Source organism: Gorilla gorilla, chromosome 2, assembly GCF_029281585.2.
Source record: "Gorilla gorilla gorilla isolate KB3781 chromosome 2, NHGRI_mGorGor1-v2.1_pri, whole genome shotgun sequence".
NCBI lineage: Eukaryota > Metazoa > Chordata > Mammalia > Primates > Hominidae > Gorilla > Gorilla gorilla.
In genome coordinates this window covers 49,000,780-49,026,499 of record NC_086017.1, presented here as the reverse complement: position 1 = coordinate 49,026,499, position 25,720 = coordinate 49,000,780, and the positions used below count along the sequence as shown (strand labels likewise).

General features: G+C 50.3%; 3 protein-coding genes across 35 annotated transcripts in view; 1 reads left to right on the top strand and 2 right to left on the bottom strand.

Moving 5' to 3' along the window:
* Positions 1 to 12,641, bottom strand: part of TTC21A (tetratricopeptide repeat domain 21A) — a 31,414-nt gene extending 18,773 nt beyond the window's left edge. For 18 of the 24 annotated variants that reach the window (XR_008678019.2, XR_008678020.1, XR_004069862.2 and 15 more), the window contains exons 1-8: positions 12,318 to 12,641; positions 10,965 to 11,094; positions 10,040 to 10,150; positions 9,162 to 9,328; positions 7,598 to 7,720; positions 5,437 to 5,594; positions 1,990 to 2,074; positions 133 to 231 (exon numbers count right to left, since the gene is read on the bottom strand). Coding sequence is in view for 21 of the 24 variants with exons in the window: in XM_055381298.2 (XP_055237273.2) it covers positions 133 to 231; positions 1,990 to 2,074; positions 5,437 to 5,594; positions 7,598 to 7,720; positions 9,162 to 9,328; positions 10,040 to 10,150; positions 10,965 to 11,094; positions 12,318 to 12,641 (1,197 nt within the window). In the remaining 3 variants the exon portion in view is untranslated. Of the gene's footprint in view, positions 1 to 132; positions 232 to 1,989; positions 2,075 to 5,436; positions 5,595 to 7,597; positions 7,721 to 9,161; positions 9,329 to 9,502; positions 9,677 to 10,039; positions 10,151 to 10,964; positions 11,096 to 12,317 lie in introns of those variants that run through there. The other 6 variants (XM_055381306.2, XM_019023584.3, XM_055381304.2 and 3 more) reach the window with 5 other exon arrangements.
* Positions 12,531 to 23,510, top strand: GORASP1 (golgi reassembly stacking protein 1). Of its 8 annotated transcripts, none has more exons than XM_004033875.5 (9): positions 12,531 to 12,702; positions 16,620 to 16,700; positions 17,292 to 17,495; positions 19,071 to 19,157; positions 19,296 to 19,426; positions 19,670 to 19,868; positions 20,679 to 20,829; positions 21,289 to 21,441; positions 21,693 to 23,510. In XM_004033875.5, exons 1-9 carry the CDS (start codon positions 12,640 to 12,642, stop codon positions 21,944 to 21,946), a joined length of 1,323 nt encoding a protein of 440 aa, XP_004033923.2. In that variant the 5' UTR covers positions 12,531 to 12,639; the 3' UTR covers positions 21,947 to 23,510. The 8 variants fall into 8 exon arrangements, with proteins under 8 accessions (XP_004033923.2, XP_063559779.1, XP_018879131.2 ...); XM_019023585.4 differs by having other exon boundaries at positions 12,556 to 12,702; positions 19,296 to 19,385; positions 19,719 to 19,868; XM_055381325.2 differs by lacking the exon at positions 12,531 to 12,702 and adding an exon at positions 12,922 to 13,788 and having other exon boundaries at positions 19,296 to 19,385; positions 19,719 to 19,868.
* WDR48 (WD repeat domain 48) overlaps positions 23,511 to 25,720 on the bottom strand; it is a 44,510-nt gene continuing 42,300 nt past the window's right edge. For all 3 annotated transcript variants that reach the window (XM_004033876.5, XM_055381317.2, XM_055381316.2), the window contains one exon: positions 23,511 to 25,533. In XM_004033876.5, the coding sequence (XP_004033924.1) occupies positions 25,438 to 25,533 (96 nt within the window). In that variant the 3' untranslated portion in view covers positions 23,511 to 25,437. The remainder of the gene's footprint in view (positions 25,534 to 25,720) is intronic.

Genomic DNA, 25,720 nt, shown 5'->3' with positions numbered 1-25,720 from the left:
CTACCCTGAAAGGACAAGTTTGAGCCAGAAGGGAGGGGTAAGGCACTCAAGGAGCTTCCTGGGGGAGCACAGTTCTCCTCTAAGGAAAGCAGGGAGAAGCACCATTTCAGAACCAGGAAAGAACCTTCTTACCAGTCGGCTAACCACAATAATTTTTTTAAGATGGAGGCTTGGATTTTCGGGCTCCCTTGTCTCTAGTGCCTTAATCAGATTTCTAACGTGATTGGTAGCCTGCAGGGACAAAACAGAGAATGTCAACATGCAAGGTGCAAGGTCAGAGTTGGGCCGTGGTTCTCAACCCTGACTGCATAGTAGCATCAGCCGGGAGATTTAAAAAATGCCCATGCCCAGGCACAACTCCCCAGAAATTCAGATTTAAGTGAATTGGAGTGGTCCAGGCATCAGAATTACTTCAAAGGCCTATAAGTGGAACTCCTGGGGACATTATTCACCCAGAGCTGGCACTGCCCCTCTGTTCTTGAATTTGTTTTTGTTTTTTTTTCTTTTTTTTTGACTGCTCCTTATGGAGCAGGGCTAACCCATAGAGTAGCCCTGTTCCTGAGTTTGTGAAGAGAAGTTGCCTTTTCAGACCCACCCAGGCAGAGCCAGGAGCTAGCCCTCACTGTGTCCACAGTGCAGCCTGCCAGGCCAGCAGCAAACTAACTGTGCTGGCCCAGAAGCCTCTGCTCCATTTTGACATGAATCAAATGTAAGTCAGTATAACTATTCGAACTTTCCAAACCTTCCTGTCCAACACATGAAAGGTTAGAAAGGTTAGGCAATTGGTCTGAGGTCACCCAGCCACCTAGGTCACTGACAGATTCCAAAGCTTAGGTTCTTTCCCACTCCTTACCCAGGAGTAAGGAATTCTTAGTTCCCAGCTGCAGAGAAGTGCCAAAAGCAAAACCAAGGATGGTATGGGTCCACTCTGTTCAGTAAGTATGAACAAAATTAGAATTGGGTAGCCAGCCCAGGGTCAGTGGGTAGGTCCCAAGGTTTGAAGTGGGAGTAAGAAAGGGGCTAATGCTAAATCTCAGTTAGCTAAATGCTAAGTCTGCCCCTGGGATTAACTTTCAGGCCAGGCCCCAGGAAGGCCTGCTTAGGGATCTGGAGTCACAGGGAGCTGAGGATAGTCCTATTCTCTTATTCCTACCCAGAGACGAAAAGGGCTGGGGCCTTTTTCTCCCAAATACGGACTCTCCCCTCTACCTCACCCCATTCCACAAAATCCACAATCTCAGAGCTGTGCAGAAGAAACCAGAAGCTTCCCCTTCCCACCATGACCCCTTAGAGACTCTTGGTTTGCCATGCTCTCCATAGAGGCAATATATTTCACTGATCGAAAAGGCAATGCTTTGGCTAAAAACAAACCTTTTTGAAAATGAGAACCTGTCTGGGTATTGAGGTTTCACTAAGAATTCTAGGTGTTTCTGACTGCATTTGAGGGCTATTTTTGGTTTCTTTGGAAAACTACAAGACTTACGAGCATGTTTGGGGCCCAGTATTACCTGGCCAATGCCTGAGCAGTTCCAACTATCCCCTAAAAAAAAGGCATTTCCTGAATTCAGAAATACTACCACAACTTCTACTATCAGTTAACACTGATGGAATTACTGTAGTGTGCCAGGGACTGTTCCAAACTCTCCCACTTCTTATCACATTTAGTCCTGTGTGGAATTCTGTCTATTTTACAAACAGGAAGCCTGAGGCTTATCCAGGTGGGGACACCTGCCCAGGCTTCCACAGATAGCACATGGCAGAGCCTAGAATCAATCTCACTGCCTGATGCTGCCTGACTCCCAAGCTACACAACTCAAAGAGTCAAACCAGAGCAGGCCTCCTTGGCAGCGAGTATAGGGGTGGGGTAGAAAAGAGGAAGCTGAGATCCAGGAGCTCCCTACAAGGGCTTTGGGTCAGGTGCACAGGTTATGAAGGGTTCCTCCTTGATTCTGTTTCAAGGATCACCTTCTGAGTCTTCAAAGAACTTACTGTGGTCATGTTTCCTTCTCTTGCAAGCTCATGCACAGTTAGAATTTGGCAGGCATCAATATTGCTCTCATCTTTTTCTAGGATTCTGAAGGAAGAAGAGGAGGCACATGAATTGAGAGTATTGATAGGCAAGGCTGGGATGGTGTGTTGGCGACTTCTGATTGTCTTTGAATATCCATTCTCCCCTCTTCTTTTAATAATAGAACTCCCAAATTAGCCAGGCACAAGCTGCTCAGAATAAAGACATTTCCCAGCCTCTCTTTGCAGCTTACATTTGGCCATGTGACAAAGGTCTGACCTACAGGATAGAAGTGCAAATGAGGGGTGTGCTGTCCAGTTGTACCCTACCAGCATGCCTTCCCTTTCCCCCCTTTCCTCCTGCCTACTGTATGGAATGTGGACCATGTGAGCATTATCCTAGGAATAGCAGAGCAACAAGACAGAGGGGCCTGGGACTCCCCAGAGTTAAGCTCTCATCCCAGCCCTGAGCCACCACCAACTTTACCTGGAGGAGGAATATGTTATTTTATTATGTTTTTTTTTTTATGTTATTTTTTTATGTTATTTAAGTTGTGTATCTGAGGGTATCTTTGCCACAGAAACTTATTCATAACCCAACTAACCAGACATGACCATGGTGCCAGAGACTGGAGGTGGCCAGAAAGGCACTTGGGGGGCAGTCACTGGAAGATGGAAAAGGAACCTGGGTTTCAATTTTGTACTATTGTGAAGCTATAGCTTCTGACCATACTATGAGGTTTTCAATATTCTATTTCTTTATAGAAAGATTCTTTCCCATTTTTCAGCCTGTCAGGGAATGACTTTCTGCTTAATAGCAGATTAGTCTAATTCACATACTAAATTCCAACATGATTAGACACAATCAGCATTGAAAAAGTTCTAACCATTTCTGATACTTCTGAAAGCACTGTAAACCTCATACATGTAAGAATTAACAAAAACTGCAACATACTTTGAAATAACTTATAGACCAAAGAAGAATCAAACAGATATTAGAAAATTCTTGGAGCCAAATGATATGGAAAAATATTACATATCCAAATGTGTAGACTGTGCAAAAATGGTACCTCAAGGGACACGCACAGACTTCAATGCTTATATTCCAAAGTAAAATTGAGAATGGTTGAGACAGGCATCCAACTCAAGAGTCAGAAAACAGGCCAGACACGGTAGCTTACACCTGTAATCCTAGCATTTTGGGATGCTGAGGTGGGAGGATTGCTTAAGGCCAGGAGTTCAAGACCAGCCTGGCAACACAGTGAGATCCCATCTCTACCAATTAAAAATTAAAAAATAAAACTAAAAACTAAAATTTTTAAAAAGTTAGAATACAATAGCAAAATACCTTGGAAGAAAGCAGTTGGTAGGAAATAAAAAAGTTAAGAACAGAAATTAGGCTGAGTATGGTGGCTCATACCCATAACTCCAGCACTTTTGGAAGCCGAGGCAAGAATATCATTTGAGCCCAGGAGTTTGACACCTGCTTGGGCAACATAAAAACAAAAAATAGCTTATAAAAAAAATAGCTGGGTATGGTGGTGCTTGCTTGTAGTCCTAGCTTCTCAAGAGGCTGAGGTAGGAGGATCACTTGAGCCCAGGGGTTCGAGGCTGCAGTGAACTATGATTATGCCACTTCACTCCAGCCTAGGCAACAAAGCAAGACATTCCCCCCCAAAAAAGGGGGGGGGCAGAAATTAATAAATTAGAATACACAAAGAATATAATATAGAATTTATAATACAAAATTTCTATTTTATTAGAATATAATAGAAAGGAGCTACAAAACTCAAAGCTGTTTCTTTAAAAAGATTAATAAGAGAGGCAAACTTTTAATATTAATGAAGAAAAATAAGAAAGAAAAAATATATTAGGGATGAAAACAGAAACACATCTTTACAGAGCAGAGTTTTAAAAATCAGTGAGGGAATTCTATGAATCCCACTAACTGGGAAAGCTTCCATGAGGGAACACGCTGGGGCACTGGATTCAATCTGTTGGCCCCAAACACTGTCTCCCTACACATGGGCACAGCAGGGCCAGGGCCAGGGAGGCCACAAACATCCACATATGGCTTCAGCCAGGTGCTTCCAGGTGAGTTGCTGGCCTGAGGCCTAGCCTCCAAAGCAAGCTCCTACCAAGGCCAGGTTTACACTGTGAGAGAGGGAAGCTGAGGTCCACACAGGCATTACATGTGTGGTGCCTGTGGGCTGGGCAGGGTAGAGATAAGTTTGATTTGCTACCAGCACCTCTCTATAAGATTCAAGTTCCAGTCATCAGCAGAGGAATTAGGATTCTTCTCCAGGGAAGGAAGAGGTTTGATTATATGCTTTTTTTTTAGACCTGTGCTATATATTTCCCTATAATTCAGTTACAAGTCATAGTGATAACTCATGGGCCATTAACTCCTTATGGGAAAAAAGTGAAGATGACACATTTTAGAATGATTGCGATAAAAATAAAGTGTTAGAGTTTATTTTTATTTTATTTTATTTATTTATTTTTTTCGAGACAGGGTCTCATTCTGTCACCCAGGCTGGAGCACAGTGACACAATCGCAGCTCACTGCAGCTTCAACCTTCCTGGGCTCAAGTGATTCTCCTGCCTCAGCCTCCCTAGTAGCTGGGACTTCAGGTGCATACCACCATGCCCAGCTGATTTTATTTTTTAATTTTCTGTAGAGACAAGGTCTCACTATGTTGCCGAGGCTGGTCTTGAACTTCTGGGCTCAAGCAATCCTCCTGCCTCGGCCTCCCAAAGTGTTGGGATTACAGGCATGAGCCACTGTGCCCATTAGAGTTTAAAGAGATAATTTTTTTTTTTGGTTTCCCAAAAGCCTTGCATCAAACACCCTCCCCAAAGCGGCTGTCATTTCTCTTCACAATGCTTCCAGATCACTCTATACTTGGAGTCTGGTTTCTACATGCCCAATAACTCCTGAAATCTGCTCTCTGGTTTATGTACCCAGCCTGCTGCTAAAACACTTCTCTCAAAGTCACCAGTGACTTTTTTCCCCTAAAGTTTTTATAAAGGTATACTATACTTAATAGTTTAAAAAAAACCTTAATAATGCAATATATTCTAGTCTCATTCTCCTGCCAGTCTTCATAGCAACTGATTTCTACCCTGTAACTCTTGCTTTAGTTCTTTTGATGGGTCCTTCCCTGTCTCTTCTAAACAATAAGCCTTTACCTTCTGTTTCTTGATTTAGCCATCATAGGCCACAGCTCCTAGCCTCATGTTATCATGTGTATTTCATTTGCTTGCACCCATCCCTGCTCTCTTCCTCATCCCAATTTGGCCATAGCACAATTCCCAGTTCCTCTATGGGTGATATTTACCTTTCTGTCTTGTTCTCCTGCCTCTCCAGCTCATAAGATGGTAAATACGTGTTACCACCCTTGGCTGCCCATTTGTGCAGTAGCTCACCTGTGTCCCATTTCTACTGTCTGCTCCCAGTCCTGCCGAGCTAAGAACAGCTGCATCTTCAGGACGAGGGCTGGTAGGAAGCTCCCTGAAGTCACAGTGATCTGGTTCACCACCTCCAGGGCCTCTGAGTAGTTCTGCTGCATCATGAAGTACATTGCCTGTTGGGAGCCAGACAGAAGAGCCTCCGTGAAGGGAGTGCCCATGAAGGGAGTTTGCTGGAGGGGGGTTGTCTCAGTGTCTCCATGAAAACAGGAACAGAACCTGACACATGGGCACTGTGGGTCCTCTCAGCTGGGCCAGTAGCCCCTCAAAGTCCCCGGGAGAAGGAGTGACATATCCAGGTTTACAACAGTCTTGGGTTCTCGGACAGGATGAGCAGGGGCTTTGGGGAGATAGCTAAGCCTCAAGCTTGGAAAACTTAGCAGGCCTGGGATAGGGTAAGGCCATGTGAGGTCACCCTGAAGGGGAGAGGTGAGGTCACTGGGTGCTTTCCAGTTCCATACATTTTCCATTCATTTCCCATTCACTTTTCCATATTTCCTCACTGAAATTGCTCGCCAAGGCCCAGTTTAGCAATTCTGAGTCAGTTAGGGTTTTCTGGCAACTACTTCTATAGCAAGGTTGTGGCGTTTTTTTTGTTGTTGTTCTGTCAAGGCCTATTGGGCTGTGGTCATGGCCTCTGCAGGCCAACACCAGCCACCAGGTTCTCCTCAAAGAGTCATGACACAGGTGCCCTAAGGGCCAGGGTGCAATGCTTCTAAAAGACTTGAAATTGGACTCTGAAAGGACGGCTTCCCTTAGACCTACAGTAACCCCCATTAAGAGACTCGTCATTAAAAACAAGAGGACTATTCCGTATAATGAAGACTTATGCATAAATGTGTTCACTGAAGCACTTTAAGTGCATAACTGGAAACAATCCCAATATCCAAACAATAGGGGACTGGGTTGGTAAATTACATTATGCTCATACAGTAGAAGACTGGCTTTATATCCATGTTCAAACTGACATTTTGAATATTACACAAAGAAAATATTACATGAAGAAAAACAAACTAAATGACAATATGCCCTAGGGTGAAAACTACGTTATAGACCAACACTGTCTCCCACCCCACAGTGACTGCTGTGTGTGACCCACCCCCCTACCATCAGGAGCAGGAGAGTTGGTGGCTGATGGCTCTCCATGGAGTCTCCCTCCAGGGATCACCCATGGTTGAAGGGAGCTGCTTTGTCCCAGGTCACACCTGTCCCTGGGGCAGCCCACCTCCAGTGTCAAGGCACTGATGGGGAGCTCACTGAAGGGGCATCCTGGCTCCAGAGTTCCCCAAAGAGTAGGCTGTGGCCTTTGCTGTGACTATTCACAGCCCGCCTTCTCTTTCCACAGGTGCTAGCCCCAAGGGTGCTCTGTGATAAGCTGGCTCACAATAATCTCCATTGCTTTCTGCCAGCCAGAAAACCAACCTAATACACACCCTGGACCCAAGTATAGAAAGAAGACTAGAAGACATTGCCCTAAAATACTAACATTTGTCTTGGAGCGGTAAGACTAAGCCTGCCATTTTAATTCATCTGTTGACTTTTTTTAGGCTTCTGTTTTCTTAAATAAGTACGTATTCTTTTATAATAAAAATATATGCAAACAGAAGAAAATACGAGGACATTTTTTCTCTCAAAGATTAATTCCATGAGGTTCACAAGAGAAAAAAGAAACTTAAGATCAGAAAACACAGAACATATAAAATATATACCTCCCTTCTCTTACGGCACACTAAATGAATTTAACAGGTAGAAAGAGGTGAAATGGGAAGGTCAAAATAAAAGAAGAAAGGGAGAAGGGCACTGAGTGAAACTAACACAGAGGCAGAGAGAAAGCCTGAGAGGGTCAAGGAAGGACAGACCTTAAGAAAGTGACCCTGAGAAGACCCCCATGCAAATGAGACAGAAACTCAGATCAAGCAGGAAGAAATCTGAGAAGTAGAGTGGACCTTGGACTGCTGTGTAACCCTGGATTGGTTGCTGAACCTCTCTGGGCCTCTGCTCTTTATCTACGAGATGAGGCATCTGGAGACTGAGGGTTTGGCCTGGGGGTACCTGGTGGGTCTCTGGTTCCAGTGGCCTGGCCAGGAATACTTCCACCTCTCCCTTTTCCACTGCCCACCTTTCCCATCAGCCCCAGCACATCTTTGGTGTCCTGAATTCCTTGTTCCAGGTACTCAATGGCTTTCTTCGCAGTGTGGGGCTTGTCTGAGGTCAGGTCCACCCAGCCTCTGAGCACATAGGCCTGGGATGAGAACAAGATGAAAGATGAAGTCCTTGGTCCTGCACAGAATCAACTCAGCCTGCACATGATCCACACTTTGCCACCCAAAACCCTGAGGCCCTGCCAGGCACAGTCCCGTGCAGATCCCAGGGCAGCCAGCTCTCTCTCATGGCCAGGACTCCCATTGTTGCTTTGTCTGGAAATGCCCTGGACAGCGCCCCTCCCACTCCCAACCAAACCCCTTCACCTAATGTCCATTACCACTACTTACAACTCAGCCTCAGAGGCCCCTGCTTAGGAGGCCTTCCCTCCCTGTACCCCTACAGCTCTCCATGACCCTTACTGAGGCACACTCACCTATCCTGTCATTGCCTGTTTACACTGGGGTCAGGAGCCAACATGGGGGCCTACACAAGGCCACTCTTGATCTCTCCACTCCTTAGGCCAGCACAAGGCCTGGCCCTGCATAGGAAGCCAAGGAATGCCCTCTGAGTGGGTGAGCAGGAGCCGTTCTGAGCTCGTGGACCTCACTGGTTCCATGTTAGCCTTCACCCAGCCTCTCCAGGCAGATGGGGAGGGCCAGGCCTGGGAAGCAGACTTGGAAGAGCCCTGCCCTAAAGCACCCCTCTTGATGGCCTAGATCAGTATTTCTCTATTATAGTTCTATTTCTCTTTTTCTATTATCTATCCTAAGGAGTCTCTTTAGATACTGTTTTCTAATCAATCCCTCCCCTTCCAAGAAATGTTAATGCCTCAGATATACCGTATCTGTGTATTGTGTACTGTATATATATCTGTGTTTTATACATAAAGAGTAAGATTTTTTTCACCCTCTCCCCCAGGGACCATGTCTACACCCTTGAAAATTGGTATCAGCCCTGCTGAGAAGGCATGGCCTAGACTGAGGCTTCAAATTCCATATTAGTGCAGATATACAGTATATGGGCTGCACTGCATGAGCCACCATTCAGTTCCAGCAGAGCATTACAGGGAGGGAATGGCCCAGTGTGGCCAGCTCATCTGGGTCTTCAAAAGAACCAGTAAGTCTGGACCAGCCTGGGCAACATGGCAAGAACCAGTCTCTACAAAAAATGTAAAAACTAGCTGGGCGTGCTGGCACACACCTATGGTCCCAGCTACTTGGGGGGCTGAGGTGGAAGGATTGCTTGTGCCTAGGAGGTTGAGGCTGCAGTGAGGTCTCAAAAAAAAATTTCTTAAGAATATGGTGCAAGCCATAGAAAATCTATCTAAAGATCAGACTCTGTGTACAAATGCCAATGTGTAACCTCTGCTAAGCCCAGAGACAACATGCGTGGGGCAACTGTGAGACCCGGTGTTTTGTCAGTGCCTGGGTGTAGCTCTCCCCCAGTTTCAGGGCCCTTTGTGGGAATGAGGGCCACCCTGCTATTATGTGTTTGGATGCTGCTTTCTTCGCCTGTTGTCCCCATGGTGTGGTAAGTACCTCTCTGAAGCCTCTAGAAATCTTCAGCATGCGGTCAATGTATTCTTTGGCCTTGTCATGGCAGCCTATGAGCCAGACGAAAAGGCCAGCATAGTACAGTGCAGTCCCACTGACTGTCTTGCCTATTTCCTTCAGGCTGTACTCAAGCTCCTGAATTGCTTCTCGGTCTGTAAATCCAAGAGCGAAGGAAGAGGGAGAGTTAGGATGTGGAAGTCTGCCTGGTTCTGCATGGGCCACCGAGGGCCCAGGGAACTACCTCGGGGTCTCCCCCAGACACCGTGGATCTCCTTCAACATATGCAGCACACCGCATGCAGCCCAAGGCCTGGAAACCAGCAGTACCTGCTCTTGAGATGCTGCAGGGGCTGCCCTGGTGTGGACTCAGGTGTGCTGTCTGAGATTATCTTCTCTTCTCTGTGCCCAGCAGTGTGCTGAGCAGGCAAGCCAAACCAAAATCCTTAGCCTCAGGCCCACAACTTATTGTGAGTAGGGAAATAGTAGTCTGTAGTCTCTCTTGGACCCTCTCCCTGACTCTAGAAATATGGAGATTAGGGGTAGAATTATATATATTGGCTTGGTTTTTCTGACAAGATCTTGGCAAAGAAGAAGGGTGTTTCCCCAACTCTTGGGATCTGGAGCATGGGCCCCTCCCACTGTCATGGGCTCTGCCTGCTTCCACTCAGTTGGGCCCAGGCATGGAGTCTTCTCCCAGGCCTCCAGGGGGAGAGGAGCAGCAGCCACTTCTCACTGGTTAACAGCATCTGCACAGCCACCAGGGCACATACCTCCTTTGGCAGCCCTTGAGGGGCTGTGTTATCTCTGGGGCAGGGCTTTCCTTCCCCTGGTGGGCCAGGCCTGGTTGAGCATGGTGGCACTCACCAATGATTTCACATCTTTTGTGAGCATAAATGAGGGCCATGGTGGAGCACAGGGACACGTCTGGGTGATGCCTGATGCTTTCCAGGTCACTGATGGCATCCTGGATGTGCTCTGCAAAGACAGTCCACATAATTATACTCTCAAGCTCCAGGACTAGAGGACATGAGACTCTATAGCTGACCCAACAGCTCAGCACTACTACCTGCTGGACTAACTGGTCTGAAAGGTCCCCAGTGACCCAAGTTCCCTGAAGATTGGGGCTCTTTGAAAGAGTTGCTGGTAACATGGTCCAGGCTGTTAGGGGCTGGAAATCTTGGACTTGAAAGGTTCACCCTGTGAGTACTTGTGGGGATATGTGTGAGGCTGCAATTATTAGCTGTGTCAGTTCTGAAGAAGGACCTCAGGTAGGGCATTCTCAGCTACCGCTCAAGAGCCACTGATTACATTTATCCCTCTATGTCCTCAGACATTTGGCCATGGGCTATTCGGCCAGTCCTCAGCCCAGGACCACCTTCTGAATGTCAGCCCATCTGCACCTGCATGGGTCCCACTCCTCTCCCTGTACCTGTACCATACCCATCTGTCCTCACACCTACCTCTTCCCCCTCCTTTGCCTGCATTACCAGTTCTCAGCTTCCAGGCCTGGAATTACTTCAAGAATCATGCAGCTATCTCTCCAACCAGTCATTTTACAGAGAGGGAACACGAGGTGCAGAGCAGGGATAGTCAGCGCTCTGAGGTCTCAAAAGTCAACTAGATATGGATTACGTAGGCCTCTGTGGATTCCCGTGGGAATCCAGCCGCTGAGTGTGAAACTGTTTTTATGGGACCATAACTAGGATACAAGAAGGCATCCAGGTGGAGCCAGAGTGTTAGGGCCCAGCTAGTGCCTGGGGTCACAAGACCAACACTGCCAAGTCCTTACCTTCTTTGAGGACTCCATAGGCTTTAAAGAACTTCAACACAGGGTCATTGCTGAATTTTTCCAGGCCCACAGCTGCAGCCTGCTGCACATGGTGGAAGTACTTTTCCTGGCTATAGTAAATGATCCCAGCCTGTATGAAGGAAGACATAACTGCAATAGCCCAGTCCCTTCTCTGTCTCTGTTCTGTCCCAGATGGGATGAGACCTGCTCCCTTCCCTATCCCCTGCTCCTCCTCAGTTCTGCAAAGGGAAGAGAAAGATGAAACATTCAGGCCTCATCCTGTCCTCTAACAGCCCTGGGAGCAGCTCCATGCAGTTTTCCCAGGAAAGAGTTTGGAGGTGTTTGTTTGGGGGATTACCAACAGATTCTGGTTCAACTATGATGGGGAATTCAACCAAGGCTTTGTCTTAGGAAGGGACTAAGGGGGGAAAAATGAGGACAAATAATAAGAAAAATTATACGAATTGTAGTTACAAGTTATTGTGTGCTTTTCATATCCACTATCCTGTGCATGGTCCTCTCAGTATCTTTCACAGCTAAGGAAGCTTAAGCCCATGGAAACTACAGCTTGACAAAGGGGCTGAGATTTTAAAGTTAAGTTTCACTTCCCCTAAGGTTTGTGGGTGCTAGGTTGGGAGCAGATGTGGTTGGACTGTAAACATCCTCATGGGCCATATGAAAGAGCCCAGACACCATCCTAAGGGTAACAGAAAGCAGAATGGTTTTAAGGCGAGGGATGTTTTCAGATGTACATTTTTGCAACAACCACTCTGGCTGCTTTTGCATGTGGGGGGTGTGTGCCGTGGTGGCAGCAGGGACTACTGATGCTGAAAAGAGCCAGAGCAGAGAAACCAGATGGGAGGGAGGCTGTTGCAGGCTCTCAGGTGGGGAGAGATGGTGCTGGTTCTGGGCTAGAAGATAAAAAGATAAAAAGAAAACCCAGGAGACATCAAGGAGCTGGCATTTCTTGTAGACAGGATTAGAAGATGAGTATAGGGAAGAGGTATGAGTTAAGGCTAGGAGATTAAATGGTGCAGCCATCAACTGGGGTGGGAGGCGCAGGCGAGAGTGAGCTGGGTGGAAGAAGGGATGATGACAAGAAGGGATAATGATAGTGATTGGATGAGCTGGTTTGGGGTAGCTCAAGAAACGGGGATGCTAATTTGGGGCTCAGGGTGCGCAGAAGCCACCGGAGAAGACGCCCTTGCCAGGGGGAGTGGGGCAAGAAAAGGCAGGACCGCCTGATATAACTGAGGACAGCGAAGGGTGGCAGGAGAGTAGCAGGGCAGACGGTCTCTGGGTCACGGGCGGGGAGTCACGAGGGAGCCCTCGGACAGCGCCCGGGCCACGCACCATAAGGGACGAGTCATTGCTGCTCATCTCGGGCCGCTCGCGGCTCCGAGTCCGGGTCTGGTGGGGCGGTGCAGAGCGGGATTCCCGAGGCAGGGTCGTGGGCACTCTATCGCGGCGGGCGGTTGAAGGCGTTACAGTCCTTGGAAACCGAGCTGCTAGCCGGTTGCTAGGAGCGTCAGTGTCTGGAGTGGGAGGAACAAAACGCCTCACGTCACAAGGCGCAGGAATCGAGCGCCGAGAGAGCGAGTCGGTGCTACTGGCGCCGGGTCGGTCCGGGTAGCCGCAGCGGGACTGGACCTGGGTGCCGAGCGGAGCCGCTGCCATGGGCCTGGGTGTCAGCGCTGAGCAGCCCGCAGGCGGCGCCGAGGGCTTCCACCTCCACGGGGTGAGCTGCCGCCGCGGCGCCGGTGACCTTGGCGAGGCGCCCGCAACCCCGCGCCCGGGCGTCCGGTCGCCGGCTGGCTGGCGACTGCGGCGGGGTCCCGGCCCGAGTGTTTCCGACTGGGTGGCGGGAGGTGCCCCCTGCCCGGTGGGAGCCTCCTGGGAGAGGCGGCCTCGCGGGACTCCCGGACCCTGGCTAGGCCGCGGTCGGGCCCAGCGCCCGCCCCAAGTGCCAGCAGTGCCGGAAGCGGAGCGTTTTCCTGGTCCGGCCGCCGGGAATGGCGCTCCTCCCGGGTGAAGAATGCACCACTACCAGTCGGGACGCACTCGTGCGCTTAGCACACATTTACGCTCGCCTGCCGCGGGCCGCTCTCCGTGCTGGGCCTGGGAAGAGAGTCAGCCACGCCGAGGACAGTCCCGGGGGCTGGGGTTAACCGAGTGGACGCAGCTGCGGGGGAGCCCGTCGGCGCGCGTCCTGCCAGTCGTAGGGTCGTAAGGGCTTCGGAGGGTAGAGGACCGGTGCAAACCAGCCACGGGATAGTGGGGAGCGGGAGGGCCGGGAGAGTGCTGCAGAATCCTCGAGGAGAGCGTTTGCAGCTGGGGAGGGTCCCAGCCTTTAGATGCCGCTACATGGAGGTCTGGGCGAGCAGGCTTCCGGAGAGTGGAGACGGAGTGGGGTTCCTAGAACGGAGTGTGCTGTGAGGGTGAGGAGAGGGTCCCGCAACCGGATGGAGATTTGTGCCTGCGGTGAGGGAAGGGCTATAATGTAGGTGAGAGGGGCTGGGGGTCTCTGACCCCGGAGCGCTGCGGGGAAGAGGCGTCCCTGCACCCCCCTTTCCCTAGTGAAAGGCAGCTGGATGCAGAGATGAGTGGAGACAGGCAAGCTTGTCGGTTTGTGTGTTTTGAAGGTAGGGTCTGTTGCCAGCTAACCACATGAGAGGGCTAAAAGTTTCTTAACGTGAAAACCAGGCTGGCTTGGAGAACCCAGAGTTGACAGGATTTGTGCTTGGGAATGGGCTTTCTTATGGTGAGACACCAAACAGCAAGCGTGGACAGTGGAATGCATCCAGCCAGGAGCGTCTTCCAACAGGTTTGATTAAAGGCAAAGGAACTCAGGATATTGGCAAGAGGAGGGGTGGGGCGATGATGGGAGCTTCGAAGACGGGAGGGGCCTGCCTGATGGAGAGGGACAAATCGGAGAGGGACCAGGGATCAGAGGTTGTCAGTCACAAAAACAAAGTTTTGAGCTCCTACTCTGGCAGGCAGAATTCTAAGGCTCTAGAGATAAAGCAGTGAACAGAACAAACATGGTCCCTGTTCTCCTGGAGCTGACATTTGGATGATGGTAGGGAAAGAAGGGAAATGAAAAAATACATGGTAGGTGGTAATTACCAGTGATAAAAATAAAGCAGGTTAAGGGGATACAGAATGGTGAGTGGGTGCTATTTTTGATAGAGTGGTCAGGAAGGGCCTCTTCTCAAGTCACATTCGAACAGATGCTTCTGAAGGAAGTAAAGAGTGGACAATACAGATATTTAGGGGAATAGTAGTATTCCAGGCAGAAGGACCAGCTTGTGCAGAGGCCCCGAGGTAGGTTGTGCTTGTGTGTTTGAGGAAATACCAGGTGAGGCTGGTGTGCTTGGATGGTGTGGCCAGTGTGAGGAGGAGACCAGAGCAGACCGTGTAGGACCTTGCCTGTTGTCCTGAAGATTTAAGATTTTATTCTGAGATGTAAAACCATCAGGAGGTTTTAAATGGAGGAGTGACATGACCTACTTACCTTTAACAACACTGAAGAACAGCTGTGCTGCATTCTAGAAATATTGGCACCTCGCTGCGTGCCCAATACTTTGGAGAAGTCGCTGCCCTCAGCGAGCTTAGAGTAGTGGCAGATTCAACAGGAAACAGCTGTTAGGAGAGGGCAGTGGTTAGGGGGAGGGCTCTGGGTTGGATTTCCTGGGGTCAAATTACTGAATTATTGAGTACTTGGTCTCATTTGTCATTTGAGGTTATTAAAAAGGTTAAATGATACATAAAGCAGGTGAGGTGGTGCCATGCCCTGGCACTCAGCCAACCAGCCCTTAAGTGTAAGTTGTGATCACTGTGAGTTCCATTAGGTTCCCTGATTGGGAAAGATAGGGTGGGAGCATGAGGAAAAGCAGCACTATAGGGCCGTGGGGCAGGCTGTGATGGGAGCCCCTGAGGGAGCTGGATGGCAGGCAGTGGTTTCTGCAGGGGGAGCAGTACAGTGGGCAGCAGCATAGATTATTTCAGCTGCGGAGCCATAGCGAGTAGTGATGAAGCCCCAGGTGAGAGAAGTGGAGTGTAGCCAAGCAGAGGACAAAGCCACAGGAGAGGGTGGTGGAGGTACTGGGTGGGTCAAGGAGGCCAGGCCTGAGGCCTGAGCCTCTGGACCTCATTCATGATGGAGAGCAGCTGACATGCAATACTGGGGAGTGGGGAGGGAAGTAGGCAGGCACCTGACGTGGAGTGATTTGGAGGTGGCCCTGATTAGGGAGGGGCATTGTCCCCAAGCTGTTCCTGAATAACTGTCCTGTCCTGTGGTTTTCGAAAGATCCCCTCACCCCAAGGGTTAGAGGGCAGGGCCCAGAGCTCCCCTGCAGCGGGGCCTGGGAGCAGCTTGCCTACTGGGCCAGGCCAGCTAGGGCCAGATCTGATTTCTGGGCCGCACTCACTCCCTTTGGAAGCCATGGCAGCTTCTGGAGGTGATAAGGAGGGGCTCAGTTGGTGATGCTGCCAGAAGGGAATCCTAATTCCAGGGGCAAACTGGCCTTGATCTCAGTGGTTTGTTCTCAGCCTAGTCTTCATGAGCTCTCCTTCAGGTTGGGGAATCCAAAACTGGAGGGGCTGGTGTGTAGCAGGAGCCACAGGGCCTTTCCCATGAGGAGGCAGCAAGAGCCTAGGTCCTGTGCCCTCTGGGCTGGGTCTGGCTGGTGTCTACGCCAACAGGTTATCAAATGCCTGCAGCCAAATACCTGAGGGTGTGGGCCCATCTTTGGGTCTAGGGCCTTGGGACAAAGCCTGCATTGTTTAAGCCAGGCTCTGTATATGGGGCTTTTGGGATGGATTTCTGCCACAGCCTGCAAAGCCTGGTTGTTGTGCTTTTGGAGACAGCAGTGAGGTGGGGAGTTCAGGGAGGGGCAGGGAGCACCCTGGAAATGGGAATGCTTCCTGGAGGAGGTGTCCTGCACAGGCATGGAGGCTACACTATGAGGCTGGTAGGGCAGCTGAGCCACTGGGGGACTCCTCAGTCCAGAGCCAGGCTGTGGGGATTGGCACTGCCCACTCACTGGGCTCCCTGGCTCAGGCCTAGTTCTACCCCTGGGGTCTGCTTCTCTGCCAGTGGCTTTCATTACCTGCTGGACTGAGCCTGGGTCTCCCACCCCAGAGGCTGGGGTGCAAGCTGGGACCTGGCTGCAAGCTGCCTTTCCCACTCCTCTTTCTGGGTACAGCCCTGGGTGTATCCCTCCCGAGGCCTGCCCACTTCCACTGCACGTCAGGGCCCTCCCTTCTTGTCCAGTCTAAACCTTTCTGGTAAACCCTTTTGGCTTTCCGGCCAACCCTAGCCCAGCCCTCTGGAGCAGCATTCCCACAGGCCTGGGCCAGCCTGTCTCCATATTGCCTCCTGGGAGCCCCTAAGGATGTCCTGGGCTGTGAGCCATTTCTGAAAGCATCTGTGGATCATAATCAGGAAGGAGCCATTTTCCTAAGAGGAAAATTTGTGCCCAGGAAGGTAGCAAGAGGCCATGGAGTGAACCTTGAGAATGTCCGGAACAGTTCATGCCAGACATGTGTTCTGGCTGGCACACTGGGAGTGCTGATGGTTCCTGAAATGGGGGAGAGGGCTACTTGGAGAGTCCCAGGGTTGGCGCAGTGACTGTGGTCTTTGCTGTGGGACAGGTGCAGGAGAACTCCCCAGCCCAGCAGGCGGGCCTGGAGCCCTACTTTGATTTCATCATCACCATTGGGCACTCGAGGCTGGTGAGTTCCCCAACCTGCCTCTGCTTTGCTTGCTTATGTGTGTTTGTGTGTCTCCATCTGTCCCACAGGGGGCCCCAGTCTACCCTTCCCTCCCTTTTTTTCTAAAGGGAGTCCCAGCCCTGTCTCCCCTTCTTCCGGGGCTGTACTCAGAGCCTGACTGGGGCCCTGCCCAATGCTCAGCTTCTGAGCTCTGTGGGGTGGACAGAGGACATATGGCCTCTTGGAGGTGGCCACAAGGCCCAAGGGGCCTGCCTCCTGGGGCATGAGGGATATGAGGGCCCTGGCCAAGGGGCAGCTCAGAGTGGGGCAGCACTGGAATGCTGTGGATCCGGGAGGCTTTTTGCTTGCTTTGTTTTTTCTGGCAGGCTGAGGAAGGTTTGGCAGTGCTTGGGGAAGGTGGGGGTCCCAGTGGCTGCAGGCTCAACCCTGGTCTGTGAACCTGGCCCATCCACTACCTTGGCCCATCCCCACAGTGACCCTGCTGAGGGCTGCTGCCCACTAAGGCCCTTGCCCCATCTCAGGCCCAGACTTGTCTGAGGGTCCTAGCCTGGGCATGAGGTGGCCTTGGAGTCAGCCCCATTGCCCCCACAGAACAAGGAGAATGACACCCTGAAGGCACTACTGAAAGCCAATGTGGAGAAGCCCGTGAAGCTGGAGGTGTTCAATATGAAGACCATGAGGGTGCGCGAGGTGGAGGTGGTGCCCAGCAACATGTGGGGCGGCCAGGGCCTACTGGGTGCCAGTGTGCGCTTCTGCAGCTTCCGCAGGGCCAGTGAGCAGGTGTGGCATGTGCTGGTGAGTGTGGGGTATGGCAGGGCAGGGTGTGTCGGAAGGATGAGTTTACTGGGGCAGGTGTGGGTGTGGGCGGGGTGTGAGGGGGGACATGCAGGAGTGGAGCGGGAGCCTTGGAGCAGTGGCCAGGGAAGACTGAGGGCAGGATGTGGTCTCATTCCAGTGTCCCAGAGAGGGCAGCTCATGACTACCTGAACAGTGTATCTTGCTTCCTGTTAGCCATGACTTTGGGTACTTTCTTACCTTCTATACCTAGGTTACTTAATTTGAAAGGTAGAAATATCATCTACTGGAATGGTGGTTGGACTGCTGGAATGCTGCTGCTTTTATTATTCTCTGTGTCTCTCCGTGTGTGTGTTGCATGACAACGTTTCAGTCAACCACGGACTGCATATACAATAGTGGTCCCATAAGATTATAATACCATATTTTTACTGTACCTGTTCTATGCCTGAATGTTTAGACACACAGATACTTAACTGTGTTACAGCTGCCTACAGTACTCAGTATAGTAACATGCTGTGCAGGTTTGTAGCCTAGGAGCAACAGGCCATAGCATATACTCCAGGTGTGTAGTAGGCTATGTGTAGGTTAAGTTCACTCTATGATGTTTGCACAACAATGAAGTCAACTAACAATGCATTTCTCAGAATATATCCCTGTCATTAAGCAACGTGACTGTAAATATACTGTTTTTTCTGGTATATTCTTATATGATTAATCGATATCTTAACCTCAGTGACCAAGCTGTCATAGATGTTAGTCTGTCCACAGACACACGTGCACACCCAACACCTGTGCCCATTGATGGTATCTAAGTTCTTGAATGCTCAGTCCTGTAGCCTGGTGGAAGGAGGGTGCTCTGAACTAGAAGTTGGCTGATTTGTTTTCTAGCCACTTATTTTTCTCACTGACTTCTTGGGAGAGCCTGGCCAAGTTTCTCAACTTTCACAGCCTGCCTTAATCTGCCCATGAGGGAAAGGGGACTGATGATGCAAATTGCTTTGCATTTCCCAGGGAGACTGGGAGATTGGGAGTGGTGGAACTTTCCAAGGGAGAAGGGAATCCTTATTTGTACCCAGTTTTGCTCATTGCCCTCACCTCCAACCCCTAGGAGTCTTTAGCCACATGCCTGCAGCAGAAGCAGCAATGTAGTGGGTGCTCCTGTAGCCAAGGTGTGCTTTTCTTCTTTTCATATATTTATTTTTCTCAGTAACCCTATCATTAGGTACTGTGTATCTTACTTTTAATTGTGGGGAAACTGAGGCTAGGAGAGGTTCAATAATGTGTTTATAGTCATATAGCTGGGCAGCTGGAGCCAGGGGTTGAGCCCGGGGTCAGATTCCAGAGCCTGGTGCTGAGCCTTATCATGGTACTGCCCTCTGCTGGACAGGCTGTAGACCTGGGGGAGGTAGGGGAATGGAGGGGTGAAATGAGGGAGTATGGGCTTGAAGCCCTGCTTAGGGACAGAGGACAAGTGTCCCACTCACTACCTCAAGAGGCAGTTCCCCCTGCCCTTTCCCATCCCCCAACCCCACCTCTGGTAGCATGGCCAGTGGTTTGCGGTTCTTTCCCCAGGATGTGGAACCATCTTCACCTGCTGCCCTTGCCGGCCTGCGCCCCTACACAGACTATGTGGTTGGTTCGGACCAGATTCTCCAGGAGGTGAGGAACCCGCAATTTGCCCCTCCCCAGACCCTCTGGATGTGGTGTGAAGAGAAGGGTGCTGTCCATGAGAAGTGTCTGGTTTTGTTGAGGCTTTAGCCCTGGAAGCAGGCCTCAGGTGCTATGCGTTTCTCACAGTCCGAGGACTTCTTTACGCTCATCGAGTCTCATGAGGGGAAGCCCTTGAAGCTGATGGTGTATAACTCCAAGTCAGACTCCTGCCGGGAGGTGACTGTAACTCCCAACGCAGCCTGGGGTGGAGAGGGCAGGTACTTCGTGGGGTTGGAGGGCTGCAGGGCCAGGTGGGTGGGGCCTGACCATTGGGCATGGACCTCAGAGTTCTATGGTGGAGATGGAGGAGGGTTGGGCCCTGGGCCCAGGGATCCTGAGGCTGACCAGTATTTCAGAAGTACCCTTTTCAGCCCCCTTATTGCTGGTAGTAGGTGGGGATAGCAAAGGTAGGGAGGGCCGTGGGACAAGCCCCTGGATTGAATGTTTCTGGCCTTCGGCAGTCTGGGATGTGGCATTGGCTATGGGTATCTACACCGGATCCCAACTCAGCCCCCCAGCTACCACAAGAAGCCACCTGGCACCCCACCACCTTCTGCTCCACCACTTGGTGCCCCACCACCTGATGCTCTACCACCTGGACCCAGCCCCGAGGACTCTCCTTCCCTGGAGACAGGTTCCAGGCAGAGTGACTACATGGAGGTATGTGGGGAGAATCTGCCAACTGGGAAGACAGAAAACTCTAGAGGCTGCCCTTGGGGAGCCATCAGCAACCCTCACCAGGGGCCTGTGGGGCCTTTGTGATCTGAGAGGCCCATGTACTTCTGGGACCCAGTGGGAGCAGGCAGGCCATGCCTGGAGCAGTGAAACTCACTTTTGGCTTTCCTGCCCCTTGGGTCTAGAAGTGAGGGTGGAGGTGAAGCACCAGTTGTCATCTTCATTTCACGAGTGGGAAACTGAGGCTCAGAGATGGGTGCTTGCTGTGCCTGTGAGTTGTGGCAAAACTGGACAAAGGGCTAGGCCTTCAGAGCCACAGTTGGGATGGTTGTCTGGCCAAGTCTGCAGGGAAGTGCTGGCCCTGCCTTCACAGCTGATGAGTGGGTCCTCTGAGAGCACCTTTGGGCACTGGGCTGGTGCCTGGGGTCTAGGCCAGGGAGTATTCAAGGATGTTCTCCAGGTGTGCCTGAATTCAAGGAAGCCCCTCTCTTCTAATGAGTCATTGATGGGGCAAAGGGAATGTGTCGGGGCCAGGTGGGCACCTGGGATTCCTTGTCTGAGTGCAAAGAGTGCTCCCTCTCAGTGCCAACACTGCAGGGAGGCCAGGCCAGGCCCCTCAGGCCTGACTTCCTATCACCAATAGAAGAAGGGGTGGTTTATTAAGGCCATTTCCTTCCTTTAGGCAGAGCAGTGCTCCTGGGACAAGTGGGGACTGGTGGTTAGGGTGGACTGCAAAATTCTTCACCTTGAGGCACTGTCCTGATTGTCCCCTACCCATTTCTTCTTCTTTCCTAGGCCCTGCTGCAGGCACCTGGCTCCTCCATGGAGGATCCCCTTCCTGGGCCTGGGAGTCCCAGCCACAGTGCTCCAGACCCTGATGGACTTCCCCATTTCATGGAGACTCCTCTTCAGCCCCCACCTCCAGTGCAGCGAGTTATGGACCCAGGTACTGGGCAGGCCCTGGAGAGGAGTGGGCCCCAGGCTTGGGGCTGGACTTTGGCAGCTATGTCAAAACTTTCCCCAGGCCTTGCTGACCCCTCATATCTCATGTATACCAAGATATTTAATAGTTGCATATCATCCAATCTAGTATACAGATGGGGAGTCTGTAGTCCAGAGAAGAGAGGTAGCCTCCTTCAGGTCACACAGCAAATTGGAGACAGAGCAGAGTCTATGCCTGCTGCCACTGTGCTATTCCCATGATGACCAACTCCAGGCCCCTTTCTTTCCTCAGAAGCAGGCAGTGTGGGAACCTCTTTGAGGTTGGGTGAGGGGTATCACCAGGGGCTGAGGAGATTACAGTCTCACAGGCTGGGCCAGATGCCCTAGGCAAGGTGAGCCCAGGGTGCTGCTTTCCAGCAGTCAGGGTTTCTTGCTGGCAAAGAACTGCACCACCCTCCTCTAGGCTTCCTGGACGTGTCGGGAATTTCTCTCTTGGACAACAGCAATGCCAGTGTGTGGCCCAGCCTGCCCTCTTCCACAGAACTGACCACCACAGCTGTCTCAACCTCAGGGCCAGAGGACATCTGCTCCAGCAGCAGTTCTCATGAGCGGGGTGGTGAGTGGCCATCACCTTCCGAAGTCCTCTGGGAAGGACCCCGGGTTGTTGGGAAGGCTGCCCTCAATTCCTCAGCTGGGCAGAAGTGGGCCATCGGGTTGATACAGCCACACCAAGGCATTTGTACACTCCATCTCCAATCCCCCATCAAACCTGGAGTGGCAATGGGGGGCGGTCAGTGGGGTTACTGGCCCTAACACCATGGCCCTAGGTTCTTGCAGACCTCCTCAGCCTGATCTTCTGTGTTGCAGGTGAGGCTACATGGTCTGGGTCAGAGTTTGAGGTCTCCTTCCTGGACAGCCCAGGTGCCCAAGCCCAGGCGGACCACCTGCCTCAGCTGACTCTTCCTGACAGTCTCACCTCTGCAGCCTCACCAGAAGATGGGCTGTCCGCCGAGCTGCTTGAAGCTCAGGCTGAGGAGGAACCAGCAAGCACAGAGGGCCTAGATACTGGGACGGAGGCTGAGGGGCTGGACAGCCAGGCCCAGATCTCTACCACAGAATAACACCCTGGGCTGTGACAAGGCCCATGATGACATTTCATGAGGCCCAGATGTGGGCAGGCAGCCGGGGCTGCACTATGCGGTCAGGATTCTTTGCTGCTTCGGTGGGGCATGAGGCCTCAGTGGGTGGTGAGAGGGGGCCATGGGCCTTGTGGGAGGATATCTTTTGGCTGTGTACCCTCAGGTCCAGTGCTTGGTCCTGCTCTGGTCACTGGGGCTTCCCAGGAGGCAGCAGGGTCTGGTCATAATCCAGTGTGAAGATGAGGTGAGGAAGGAAGGGGTTGCTGTCCAGTGTTGGCCTGGTCGCTTTGATTCTTCCTGCACAGCTCAGCCCACCCCATCTGTACTGGAAGGGACCCTGGAGCCCTGGGACCACCCCCTTTCAAGTCCCAAACACAGTCCTCTGTCATGTGTCCTTGTCCCTAGGCTACAATGCTACACTTGGCTCAGGCTGATCACCATGCTAGTCACAGGAGGGAGAGAGAGGCAGTGTACTTGCCCCCCTCTCCTGGAGGGAGGTGGGTTGGAAATTCTAGGACCTTCAGCAGAGACCCATTTGTGCCCAGACCACAATATTTCTTCTTCCTCAGGGCCTACATGCCACAGACCTGTATCCCCAGTGGCAACTCCTGTTAGCTCCCAAACTTAAACAGTGATCTCTTCTAAATATACAAGGCATCTACCCAGCCCCAATAGTGAATAAAAGTCACAAATTTAAGTTCAACACCCTAAGCAATTTCTCAAAGCCAGTCTACCTGACTAGGTCTATCCACGCACGGTTCCCAACCCCAAGGGGGAATTAGGGGAATAGATTAAGAGTAGGTAAAGACCCTTTTGTTCTTTCCTGTTGTAGGGGAGGAGGCTGTTCTCCCCACCCCAGGTGCCTTTGAAGGTTAAGGCTAGGTTAGGCCCTGCACTCCATCTGGGGACGGCCCCTCATCACCTGAAGTCCTCTGCTGTGTTGACTGGCCCTCACTTCCCACACTGCTAATTACTATGAAAGCTGCTCTGGCCTCGTCTTCTAGCCTGTGCCTAGTTGAAAGTCTCACCTTTACAGGATCATTTGTAATGCTGGTGTACATGCAGGGAACTCACAAGCTGTGTCAGGTATGCAGGACAAGGAATGTCTGCTCTGGGGGGCACAGGCCAACTATATGGAGGGAGGGTCCCAAATTAGCAAACCCTTCATTTAAAGCAAACCCTTGTCAAGCCTACCAGAGCAGCTGATACGTGTGCATAACAGTGAGGCATTGTGTCCTGGATCGTCTGGGAGCCCAGTGTCAAGTCTGCAGGAATGCAGGAAGTAGAGCAGAATCGCCACAGGACTGTTCTGGGGCCAGCTTCCCTTAACTCTGTAGGCAGTCTGACCCAAAGTTGCCCTCACCCGAAGGTTCTGGCTCTTCCCTCCCTCACTTTTACTTTCCCTTCCCCCATAAGTTGGAGGATAAAATGGGTATCAATGCTAATATTTCCAGGGAGAACATGAAACCAGAGGTTTCTTTCTTTCTCTGTAATCTGCTATGAAAGAAAATAACAAATGAAAATAAATGTGTACTACACTTTGAAATATTTTAACTAAAGCCTTTATTCTATACAACTGTGAAGTACAGATTTTTACCCTTTTGGCATTGCAGACTGTCAAATTTTCTGGAAACTGTATTACGGTTTGACTGGAGGGGAAAGAAATACAATCATGCTGGGGGTCAGATCTATGACAGGAGGGGAATGCAGCCACCCAAGGCTTAGCACACAGGGCAAAATGACCCAGCAAAACCCATTTCTTTGCTCAAAGGCCCCTCGGGCAAACACAACTGAGGGCTGGTAAATAATTTTTTTTTTTTTTTTTTTTGCCATTAATTCACAACTATTGCTAAAAAATGTGCACCAAAAGCGCACTGTTGTATCCAACAGATAGAAAGGACTTTTAAAAAAAAGAAGCTGGTTGCTCTCTGAGGAAGGGAGAAAGACCATTTCAACTTATTAGAAATGTGGCCACGTCTTTGCTCACTTCTTCAAAGTGCAGGTGGCAATGGCCTGTCCAGTTTCCAAAAGAAGCTGACTAGCAGTGAGGGAACCCTGTCTCTGCAGTTGTGCGATCGGAGTATCTTAAATAGTAAGGTATGGACTTAGGCCCATCAGCTGCCCCCAGCCGAACCTGTGAAGATGTAGAAAAGAAAAAACCTTCCCTGCCTCCCTCCCTAGTCCCTGCTATGGTGGAGGCAGGCCACACACAAGCTAGGGAGGCAACTGGACTGGAATCAACTGCCCTCTGAAGGCACTTGTGCTTCTGGCTTCATACAGGAGGCTTGTCTTACAGTTTTATGGGGGTGGACCATTGATTTACTCTGAATACAAATGACCTTGGGGAGAATCCAAAGTTTTTTCTGCCAAAAGTTGAAGTGTTTATCCCCAATAAGTTACATTGTATACAAGATCCAAATGATTCTATGAAATTGTTAGATTGTTAGAACAGTGAAAAGAAGATCTGGATACAGGTACAACAAAAACCTGCATATAAAACTTTGGAAAAACAAATATGTATACTTCCAGGATATGAATATCAAATTAACTCACTATCATCTCCCTTTATTCTGACACCATAAATTTTAGGTAACATTTGAATGAAACTGAAATTTCATCATGGTCTTAAATTTTGATGGTGTCATGCTGCTCATCCAGAGCAAGAACCTGTGGTCTCAGCTCGCTTTGTGTAAATAAAACTGGACACAGTGGAGGAAGGAGTGAAACTGCTGCACCTCCCTGGGGTTGCCACAAAGCCAGGACATCATGGGAGGTGCAGCATCGCTAGGCATGGGCTGCACAAACTCCAGCCCAACAGTCCAAGTGCTATGATCCAGCACCTGGAATTTCAACAGATCTTCCTACAAGAACACATCTGAGATGCAATATTAAAAACAAGCCCAACATTAATATTTTATTATGAAATGGGCTGGTTCTCAAATTGTGCAACAGCAAATTCCCATTAAAAATAACTGTCTTAAACGGTGAAAACAATTTGATTTTTTTATATGACAAACTTGGAAAAAGCCTTCATATCTATTGCATGAATGGAATGCACTCTTTTAGAAAAGCTACAGTGTGTGTGGGCTTAAAGTTGAAACAGAGACAGTTGTGGCCCGACTGAGGTGTCTCTAACAAGTGTTAACGGGCAGATAAGGTCCTTTGAAACAAAAGGAGGAAGCAAAGTCTGCACTGGCCTGTTGTCAGTCTTCTGTACATCTCGAAAGACATAGTCTGCTTGGGGCTCTTCTGCTCTTGCACTCTGCTTCCCTGGGGACAGCTTAATCTACACATGGAGACTGGTTTCTATATTACATCTTGATTAGTCACTTCAATTGAAAGATAATCTCGGTCCATACCAAATCAGCCGTTAGAAGTCTTGCTCCCGTTGGGGATCAGTGGGCTTCCTAGGACTACTCTTGGGGCCATAGAGGAAGGTCGTAAATGAATATCCAGGAGCATTAGCCCAGCCTTCACGTGGACTTCTGACGGTAATGGAGGGTGAGGTCTCCACCGCTCTTCCATATGAAGTGTTTCACTGTTCGAAGGTCCATATTTGGATCCAAAACCTAAATAACCAAAATTAAATTTAAAAATTTCAAAGTCTCTAATATCTAAAACCTTATCATTAACTCAGGGACTCTCATCAGGTGATCCAGCTTGCTCACTCCTCCCCTATGCCTGGTATCCAATTCTTGCTGTCACAGCTTCCATGCATGCGGGAATGAAATTGAGCTTAGTGAGATGTACATCTTT